This window comes from Piliocolobus tephrosceles, chromosome Y (assembly GCF_002776525.5).
Source record: "Piliocolobus tephrosceles isolate RC106 chromosome Y, ASM277652v3, whole genome shotgun sequence".
Classification (NCBI taxonomy): Eukaryota; Metazoa; Chordata; class Mammalia; order Primates; family Cercopithecidae; genus Piliocolobus; species Piliocolobus tephrosceles.
This window is the reverse complement of record NC_045456.1, coordinates 4,694,992-4,705,968: the sequence shown is the minus strand read 5'-3', so window position 1 is coordinate 4,705,968 and position 10,977 is coordinate 4,694,992. Positions and strand designations below refer to the sequence as shown.

The window sequence follows — 10,977 nt, the reverse complement described above, 5'->3', positions numbered from 1 at the left end:
GTTAGAATTCCTGTAAAGGAAATCTGGCGTATTAATAATATCTAGCCGCAAGCGTGCTCCGGAAGCCCGGGTCAGAATCAGTTCAGATAAAAATCTAGATCAGACGAGAGCCAGGGGACGTCTCCCACCGGTCTCCACTGGCTGTCCTATAGCGCGTCCACCAGGACTTCGTCAGCTTCAGTTTCAGACCTCGCGAGTCACAGATACAGGTTCAGAACAGACACAGACAGACAAACAGAGACGAGCTGGCTCACCTATCAGCAGATTGATCCTGGTAGATCCATTGACCAGGGGTCTGGTGGGCTTGGGGAATCCCAAACGAGCCCCCAGATGTTATGCCCAGTCCGTTTATTCCTCAAAGAAGACCACCAGAGTCCAGAGTCAAAGCCAAGCGGCAAGGATCTTTACTGCAAGTTCGAACTTGGTCCCTCCGCTTCACAGCTTACACGAGGGCCCTGAACAATGCGTGCGCTTGCTTTTTATAGCCTGATGTAAACAGGACTTGTAAGGTTACAGAGGAACAAGGGATTTCTCTAGGTTACAGCATTACAATTGGTTAACATTTTAAGTTATACATTTAGCAGTTTTCTATTGGTTCCCGCGCTTTCAGTAAAACCACAAACGGCTGTGTCCTTATCGGGGATTTTCCAGGTGGTGTTTTTCTAAAGTTGAGATATATGGTAGTCTCTGAGTTGAGAAATGTGTTTGTACTGGGCTCAGGAAGTTGAGAGATATATGGTGGGACGTGTTTGTACTGGGCTCAGGAAGTTGAGATGCTGTTAATCTGTGACTCTACCCCTAATCTTGTCCTTGCTAGAGACATCGCTGTGGTAATTAAGGTTTAAAGGATTTTGGGCTGTAAGGAATGTGGTTTGTTAGGCAAATGCTTAGAGCCTGCTTGTGGTTGAAGGTCAGTACCATTCTCCTAAATCTCAGCAAAAGAAAAACATCTGTCTCCTGCCCGTCCCTGGGCAAATGGAACATCTCTGGGCATCTGTATGTCTTACTGCTGATTCACTCCCTCATCTTCTGAGCAACAAATACCGAGAGAACTCAGAGACCGGTGCCAGCGTGGGTCCTCTGTAAGCACAGCACTGGTCCCCTGGGCCCCGCCTTTCTCTCTCTATACTTTGTCTCTGTGTCTTTATTTCTTTCACACGGAGGGGGAATGGTGAAGGAGATGCTCTAGGAGACACCCTCAGATGAACAGGTTTCCACGTTTGTGTTGGGAAACAGCAAGGGCTTCCTCAGGCTATGTGCTCAACAGGACAAAAACCTGGCCCAGAGCCATAGCAGGAGACCTACCTTATGTCTTTGAACATATGAAGACACACCTAATGTGTGGGCATTGTGGGGAGCTAATTTCTCCCCTGAATGTGACAATGAAGTTCTTTTAAGAGAAAAGAACCTTGTAGATTCAACAACTGTCAAACAATTGTGATGGAATTTTTAAAGCCAAAAAAAAAAAAAAAAGGACAAGGGCTGATTCATGGTTATTGTTATTGCTGTATTGGATATTCATGGAGGAGGTGAATATGAAACAATGTTCTTTTTATTTTTTTTGAGACAGGGTCTCCGTCTGTCACCCAGCCTGGAATGCAGTGGAGAGATCATGGCTCACTGCAGCCTCAACCTCTCAGGCTTAAGTGATCCTCCCATCTCAGCCTCCCTAGTAGCTGAGACTACAGGCATGCACCACCATGCCTGGCTAATTTTTGTATTTTCTGTAGAGACGAGGTCTCACCATGTTGCCCAGGGTGGGCTTGAACTCCTGGCCTCAAGCAGTCCTCCCACCTCAGCCACCGAAAGTGCTGGGATCACAGGTGTGAGCCACTGCGCCAGGCCTGAAAGAATTTTCAAGGAAGAATGAGAAGTAGTCTTTGGGATACCTTGGGTTAATATTTCTGACAAATAAGTTGGAATCTAGAAAGATATATTCTCACTTGTAAGTTACAGCAAAATCTGGTTTGTTGTTCCAAGATTATTGATATTCTGTGGAGTGATCCCAGAGGCAAAAACGGCTGTTTTCCAAATACGGGCCGAGGAGGGGGCTGCTATTTTGGACCAGATGTTACTTCCAAGATTCTTAATAAATACCAGTTGAAGATGCTCATCAGGTCTCATGAATGTAAGCCCGAAGGGTATGAAATCTGTCATGATGGGAAGGTAAGCTAAAATTGTTGGTGACATTCCCATTAACATCCTTCCCCTAAGCACAGTCTTTTCTTCACAGAGTATGTCTGGCCTAGAAGCCCATGAGAAGATACCTTCTCTAGTACCAAACAGAAACCAGAGAAGGCGGGCTTCATCTAGGTTGTTTGAAAGATCCTCACTGTCCCTTGTCCTAAAAGATATTTGGTTTATTTCCCTGATCTTCCCTAATCCCAGAAACAGAGATTCTCGATTTTTTTTTTTTTTTTTTTGAGAGACGGAGTCTTGCTCTGTCACCCAGGTTGGAGTACAGTGGCGTGATCTCAGCTCACTGCAACCTCTGCCTCCTGGGTTCAAGTGATTCTCGTGCCTCAGCCACTCAAGTAGCTGGGATTACAGGTGTGCGCCACTACACCCAGCTAATTTTTATATTTTTAGTAGAGACAGGGTTTCGCCATGTTAGCCAGGCTGGTCTCGAACTCCTGACCTCAGGTGATCTGCCTGCCTCGGCTTCCCAAAGTGCTGGGATTACAGTCGTGAGCCACAGCACCGGCCTCAGAAACAGAAATTCTGATACATGGCACTAAGTAGACAGACAGAAAGGCTTGGTTCTTTACTACTTGTAAGGCAACTGTCCCACACAGTGGGGTTGAGAATGTCCTTTTCCTCAGAGTGCATAAAAGGCAACAGTGAATCCAGTTTGCTCTTCCACTTTTTACATGTTCCCTGTGCAGGGCCCAAAACACAAACCACCCTTCCCTTCAGCTCCCTCAGTAGACGACCTCCAGCAAGTTGCTCACTATAGTCAGTTTAGCTACAGCCACTAAAATGGAGTATGTTGTGTTCCTTCAGTGGTGTCTGATCAAAGGCTAAAAGAGGTGAGGACTGAGGAGCTGGTTTCTTGTCCCAAGTTGTCCTGGGATGCACCTTTTTCTTTCTTTTTTTTTCTTTTTTCGAGACAGAGTCTCGTTCTCTTGTCCAGGCTGGAGTGCAGTGGCGTGATCTCGGCTCACTGCAACCTCTGCCTCCTGGGTTCAAGCGATTCTCTTGCCTCACGCTCCCGAGAAGCTGGGATTACAGGCGGCTACCACTATGTCCAGCTATTTTTTGAATTTTTAGTAGAGACAAGGTTTCATGTTGGCCAGGCTTGTCTCAAACTCCTGACCTCAGGTGATTCACCTGCCTCAGCCTCCCAAAGTGCTGGGATTATAGGCATGAGCCACTGCACCTGGCCTGGAATGCACCTTTTTCTATGGTGAACAGCAATAAATAAAAATGGATACCAAGTTGTATGGCATTTCCCTCTGTGTCAGCACTTTGTTTTTCTGACCTCTATTAATTCATTTTCAGCTCATACTAACATTGCAAGATGAGTAAGGCAAGTATTGTTTAGGGTTTCTTTGTAATAAGAAAATAGATAGAAAAATAGAAAGAAAACAGCAGTGGCTTGTCTAAAGTGACATGCTCATCAGGACAGAAGAGAGCCTAAGCCAGGTTCCCTGTCACCCGCAAATATGGTCCTCCCGGCCGGGTGCAGTGGCTCACATCTGTAATCCCAGCACTTTGGGAGGCCAAGGCAGGTGGATCATGAGGTCAAGAGATAGTGACCATCCTGGCCAACATGGTGAAACCCTGTCTCCACTAAAAATACAAAAATTAGCTGGGCATGGTGGCACACACCTGTAGTCCCAGCTACTCGGGAGGCTGAGGCAGGAGAATTGCTTGAACCCAGGAGGTGGAGGTTGCAGTGAGCTGAGATCATGCCACTGCACTCCAGCATGGTGAGAGAACGAGACTCCATCTCAAAAAAAAAAAAAAGTGTCCTCCCATATTCTACCACAGCCCAAGGCTAGTTCCTTCACAAGATAATGGTCGTGGTCCCTTCCTCTAGCCACTGCGTCTCTGCTCTTAAAGCACTGACTTTCTCGGGCCCTGAACCTTCTAAATCATTCTGCTCCAGGCAGAAGAAAAAAACTGAAATACCAGACAAATTTCGTTCTGAATGCTCAACTATTACAAGACAAGAAAATAGGGGATTTATCTCCTTGGAAAAAGAATTTGCAAAATCAGACATTAAAAAGGATTCTGAGATTTGGCACTAAAATTGTACCCAGGATTGCAGGGCCATGCGCTGAGGATGTTGGCTGAGTGGCCAGGAGTTAGTGCTCCTGGGGACACTGGGTAGTAGCCTTGTTTTCCTCTGATGCAATCATAGAAATCACATAAGAGTTGGATGATTTGCAGAGTTTATGAACTTTCTTTGATTCTTGCTTTTTAAGAATTGAGCTATTTCTGACCTTATTGAATGACTTTTTGAGAAATAATTTTACGTGAACCTGACCCTCTTTTTCTTTAACCAGGTTGTGACTATATTTTCTGCTTCTAATTATTATGAAGAAGGCAGCAATCGAGGAGCTTACATCAAACTATGTTCTGGTACAGCTCCTCGATTTTTCCAGTACCAAGTAACTAAAGCAACGTGCTTTCAGCCTCTTCGCCAAAGGTGTGTATACTATACGGAGAACACAGAGCACTGGTATCATGGACCCGTTAGAACTAGTCCCACGTGACTAAGAGCAGCCACGTGAGTGAAGACAGTCATTTATAGCTTACTCATTAGTATCAACAAAATGGAAATAGTTCCAGACACCAAGTGGTGAATGCACCCATAATTGAAACCAAAAGGAGCAATTCTAAATTTGTACATCTTTTTAGATGGATAAAGCAGTCAGTCCTCAGAAACATAACTGAATGTAAAGAAAAGAAGATTCCCCACACCCACTCAGTCCCCTAACCTACAGCCTTCTCTGACCCCCAAACAGCTCTATCTGGTCTTGCCCCTTTCTCTTCTCTATCCAGAAGTGTATGTGACAAATAGTTGAGTGTCTCTTTCCATGTGATGGCATTCATAGCTTATAATCCTTTTCTCCCTTTCACATTATCTTTTTAAGTTTTTTTTGAGATGGAGTCTCACTCTGCGGCCCAGGCTGGAGTGCAGTGGCTCGATCTCAGCTCCCTGCAACCTCTGCCTCCCAGGTTCAAGCAGTTCTCCTGCCTCATCCTCCCAAGTAGCTGGGATTACAAGGGCCCGCCACCACACCTGGCTAATATTTTGTATTTTTGGTAGAGACAGGGTTTCACCATGTTGGCCAGGCTGGTCTTGAACTCCTGACCTCGTGATCCACTCACCTTGGCCCCCCAAAATACTGGAATTACAAACGTGAGCCACTGCGGCCAGTCTAAGATTTTTTACATTATAGAACTAACAAGTTTGTTGTTAACAACTGAAAAAAAAAAAAGCAGAGAAGAATAAAGAAAATGTTAACAATCTTCTCTCCCTTCTCAATTATCCTTTTCCCCAGAGGTAACTAAAACTAGCAGCTTAGAATGGCCCCTTCCACCCTCTTCTTGCTCTTACAAAAATAGACAAGCATTTATTCAGTCATTGAGTTTAAAAAAAACTTTGAGTACCTACCATGTGTCAGATACTGTTCTAGGCATAGATAATACAAGATAGGCCGAAGTCCCCTCATCAAACACATATCTCAGTATGAAGAGAAAGATGATAAACAATGTACATACTTTTTTTGGTAAGAAGTAGTCTTGCTCTGTCGCCCAGGCTGGAGTGCAGTGGCACAATCTTGGCTCACTGCAACCTCCACTCCACCTCCTGGGTTCAAGTGATTCTCCTGCCTCAGCCTCCCGAGTAGCTGGGACTACGGGCGTGCCCCACCACACTGGGCTAATTTTTGTATTTTTAGTAGAGACAGGGTTTCACCTTGTTGGCCAAGCTGGTATTGAACTCCTGACCTCAGATGATTTGCCTGCTTTGGCCTCCCAAAATGCTGAGATTACAGGTGTGAGCCACTGTGTCCAGCCTGTACATACATTTTTTTCTTTTTTTTTTTTTTGAGACGGAGTCTTGCTCTGTTGCCAGGCTGGAGTGCAGTGGCACGATCTCAGCTCACTGCAACCTCTGCCTCTCGGGTTCAAGCAATTCTCCTGCCTCAGCCTCCACAGGCGTGTGCCATCACACCCAGCTAATTTTTGGTTTTTTAGTAGAGATGGGGTTTCACCATGTTGGCCAGGATGGTCTTGATATCTTGACCTTGTGATCCGCCTGCCTCAGCCTCCCAAAGTGCTGGGATTACAGTATGAGCCACCACGCCCGGCCATACATATATATATAAAGAAAGATAGAATCACACTGCACACTGTATTCTGCAACTGAATTTTTCCCCTAAAAATTATATCATGAACATCACCCCAAGTTAGTAGAGGTAGACCTAACTATTTCTTTTTAGTACATACATATTATTCTGTAGTATACATGTACCATAACAGTTATGGAGCAACTAAATCTTATCCAACTGATAGACATCCATATTGGTTCCAGGATTCTTCATTTAAAAACAATGCTATAACTAGCATTCCTATACGTAAGGAACTCATACGACTCAACAGCAAACAAACAAACAAGTAATCCAATTTAAAAAATAGGCAAAGGACCTGAATAGACATTTTCCCAAAGACATACAAATGGCCAACAAGTTCACGAAAAGATGCTCAACGTCACTGATTATCAGGGAAATGCAAAGCAAAACCACAATGAGATAGATACCATCTCACACGGTTAGAATGGCTGTTATCAAAAAGACAAAACACAAGTGTTGACCAGGGTGTGGGGAAAAGGGAACGCTTGTACTCTGTTGATAGGAATATGGATTAGTACAGCCATTATAGAAAACGGTATAGAGGTTCCTCAAAACATTAAAAAGAGAAGTACCATATGATCCAGCAATCCCACTACTAGGTATATATCCAAAGGAAATCAAATCAGTATCTTGAAGAGATATTTGCATTCCCATGTTCAGTGTGGCATTATTCACAATAGTCAAGATATGGTAACAACCCAAGTGTCTGTCAAGACAGAAAAAGAAAATGTGACTGATATACGTGTGTGGATTTATATATTATATATATATATATAATATATATAAATATATATACTCCCTGCATGCTCAAGTCCCTTATATAAAATAGCATCGTATTTGCATAAAACCTATGCACATCCTTCCATATACTTTAAATCATCTCTAAATTACTTTTTTTTTTTTTTTTTTTTTTTGAGACGGATTCTTGCTCTGTCACCCAGGCTGGAGTGCAGTGGCCGGATCTCAGCTCACTGCAACTTCTGCCTCCCGGGTTTACGCCATTCTCCAGCGTCAGCCTCCTAAGTGACTGGGACTACAGGCGCCCGCCACCACACCCGGCTGATTTTGTTTTTGTATTTTTTAGTAGAGACAGGGTTTCACCGTGTTAGCCAGGATGGTCTCGATCTCCTGACCTCGTGATCCGCCCGTCTCGGCCTCCCAAAGTGCTGGGATTACAGGCTTGAGCCACTGCGCCTGGCCCTAAATTACTTATAATACCGAATGCAATATAAATACTATGTCAATAGTTGTTATACTATATTGTTTATGGAATAATGACAAGAAAAAGTCTGTACATGTTAAGTACAGGCACAACCATCTGTTTAAAAAAAAATAAGTTCGGCCAAGCGCAGTGACTCAGGCTTGTAGTCCTAGCACTTTGGGAGGCTGAGACAGGAGGATCATTTGAGCCCAGGAGTTCGAGACTAGCTGGGCAACATGGTGAAACCCCTTCTCTACATAAAATATAAAAATTAGCTGGACGTGATGGTGCACACCTGTAATCCCAGCTACTCTGGAGGCTGAGGCAGGAGAATCACTTGAGCATGGGAGATCAAGGCTGCAATGGGACGAGATCGCACCACTGCACTCCAGGTTGGGCAATAAAATGAGACCCTGTCTCAAAAAAAAAAAAAAAAATCCACTGAAGGGAAACCCATGCATACAGAGGGCTGATTGTACACGCACAATGGAAAATTATGCCAACATAAAAAAGAAATACTGACATTTATGACAACATGGATGAACCTGGAGGGCATTTTCCTAAGTGAAATAAGTCAGACAAATACTGTTTGACATCACTTATATGTGGAATCTAAAAAAATCGAACTCATAGAAACAGAGTAGTGTGGTGGCTGCCAGGGGCTGAGAGGTAGAGGATATCTGGAGATACATGTATATCAAATCATCACATTGTATACCTTAAATATATATGATTTTATTTGCCAGTTATAAATATGTTATAATTATGGTTTTATGTCATTAAAGCTGGAAAAATCCTCTGTGTGTGTGTGTGTGTGTCTGTGTGTGGACATATATCCATAAGTTTTAGTGAATTTTTTAATGTAAGATTTTACAATGTGAAATTTATGGAATTTATGTGTTTAAAATTTTAATAGCTACTTCAAAAGGGTTATAACATTGGACAATCTGAAAAACAACATACCATATTTATAATTTCATTATAATTTTTGGATTTTTACCTTTGTTTAGAAAATTTCTCTTTCTCTGTCTCTGTACACACACACACACACACACACAAATTCTCAAATTTAACAGCTACATTGAGATGTAATTTATGTACCACAAAGTTTACCCATTTACAATTCAGTGACAGTACATTTACAGAGTTGTGCAACTATCACCATTATCTAACTTTTGAACATTTTTGCCACCCTAAAAAGAAGACTCATACCCATTGAGCAGTCATTTCCCAGTCACCTCCTCCCATCACAGCCCTAGGCAACCACTAATCTATTTTCTGTCTCTGTGGATTTGCCTATTCTGGGCATTTCATATAAATGAGATCACACAATATGTGGTCTTTTGTGGCTGGCTTCTTTCACTCAGCACAATGTTTTTGAGGTCATTCATGCTGTATTCTATATCCGTACTTCATTCCTTCTTATGGGTGAATAATATTCCATTGTATGAATAGACCACATTTTGTTTATCCATTCATGAGTTGATAGACATTTAGGGTGTTTCCACTTCTTGGTTATTATAAACAATGGTGTTATGAACATTCATGGGCAAGTTTTTGTGTGTACACGTTTCATTTCTCTTGAGTAAATACTTGGTAATGGAATTGCTGGGTTATATGGTAATTCTATGTTTAACATTTTGAGGAACTTGCAAACTTTTTCCCAAGGGGCTTACCAGTTTACCATTTCCACCATCAGTGTGTGAGGATTCCAAGTTTTCTACATCGTTGCCAACCCTTGTTATGATCTCTTTTTTTTTTGGAGACAGAGTTTCACTCTTGTTGCTCCAGGCTGGAGTGCAGCAGCACAGTCTCGGCTCACTGCAATCTCCACCTCCTGGGTTAAAGTGATTCTCCTGCCTCAGCCTCCTGAGTAGCTGGGACTACAGGCATGTGCCACCATGCCCAGCTAATTTGTGTATGTTTAGTAGAGACAGGGTTTCACCACATTGGCTAGGCTGGTCTCGAACTCCTGACCTCAGGTGATTTCCCCGCCTCAGCCTCCCAAAGTGCTGGGATTACAGGTGTGAGCCACCACACCCAGCTTGATCTCTTTTTTCTTATTGTTGTCTTAGTGGTGTGAGGTAGAATCTCATTGTAGTGTTGAGTTGTAGTTCCCTAATGATTAATGATGTTGAGCATCTTTCCATGTACTTATTGGACATTTGTATATCTTCTTTAGAAATATTATATTTCAAGTTCATTTTCCATTTTTAATTGTCACTCTTTATTTTTGCATTGCAAGAGTTCTTTATTCTATATACACATCACTTATTCAGTATATATATATTTTTTTGAGACAGGGTCTCACTTTGTTGCCCAGGTGATCATGGCTCACTGCAGCCTTCGCCTGCAGGGCTCAATTGATTCTCCTGCTTCAGCCTCTGAAGTAGCTGGGACTACAGGCACAAGCCAGCACACTTGGCTAATTTTTGTATTTTTGATGAGATGGGGTTTCACCATGTTAAAGGCTGATCTTGAACTCCTGGGCTCAAGTGATCCACCTGCTTCAGCTTCCCGAAGTGCTGGGATTATAGGCATGAGCCACCACGACTGGCCACTTGTTCAATATTTGATTTGCAAATATTCTCTCCCATTCTGTGGGATGTCTTATCCCTTTCTCTGTGGTATTATTTGTAGTGCAAACATTTTTCATTTTGATAAAATCCAATTTATCTTTTTTTCTTGTGTGGCTCGTGCTTTTTTGGTATTGTATCTAAGAAGGCATTGCCTAACTCAGAGTCATAAGGATTCATTCCTATGTTCTCTTCTAAGAGTTTTATAGGTTTAGCTCCTATATTTAGGTTTCTGATCCATTTTAAGTTAATTTTTGTATATGATGTGAAGGAAGAGTTCAGCTTTTTTTTTACATGTGGATATCCAGTTGTCCCAGAACCATGACTCAAAGACTATTCTTTCCTTCTTGGCACTCTTGTCAAAAATCAGTTGACCATAATGTAAGGGTTTGTTTCTGGCCTTTAAATTGTATTCTATTTGTCTAAGTCTATGTCTATCCTAATGCCAGTACCACACTGTCCTAATTATTATAACTTTACAAACTTACTACAGTTTTAAAACTGGTAAATGTGAGTTGAACTTTGTACTTCTTTTTAAAGATTGTTTTGGCTATTTTGGGTCCCTTGCATTTTCATGTGAATTTCAGAATCAGCTTGTCAATTTGCAAAAATACCGGCTGGGAATTTGATAGGGATTATGTTGAGTCTGTAGATCAATTTGAAGGCTATTACCATCTTAACAATATTAAGTTGTCCAGTCCATGAACGTGAAATATTGTTCTATTTATTTAAATCTTCTTTAATTTCCTTCAATAATATTTTGTACTTTTCCGTGTATAAGTCTAGGACTTATTTTGCTAAATTTATTTATTTATTTCTTTATTTATTATTTTTT

General features: G+C 42.1%; 1 protein-coding gene across 1 annotated transcript in view; it reads left to right on the top strand.

Moving 5' to 3' along the window:
- The window catches only part of PPEF1 (protein phosphatase with EF-hand domain 1), a 134,901-nt gene that overhangs the window by 111,037 nt on the left and 12,887 nt on the right, over nucleotides 1-10,977 (top strand). The window contains exons 11-13 of the mRNA XM_026451893.1: nucleotides 182-219; nucleotides 1,974-2,166; nucleotides 4,512-4,654. Of these exons, the coding sequence (XP_026307678.1) occupies nucleotides 182-219; nucleotides 1,974-2,166; nucleotides 4,512-4,654 (374 nt within the window). The remainder of the gene's footprint in view (nucleotides 1-181; nucleotides 220-1,973; nucleotides 2,167-4,511; nucleotides 4,655-10,977) is intronic.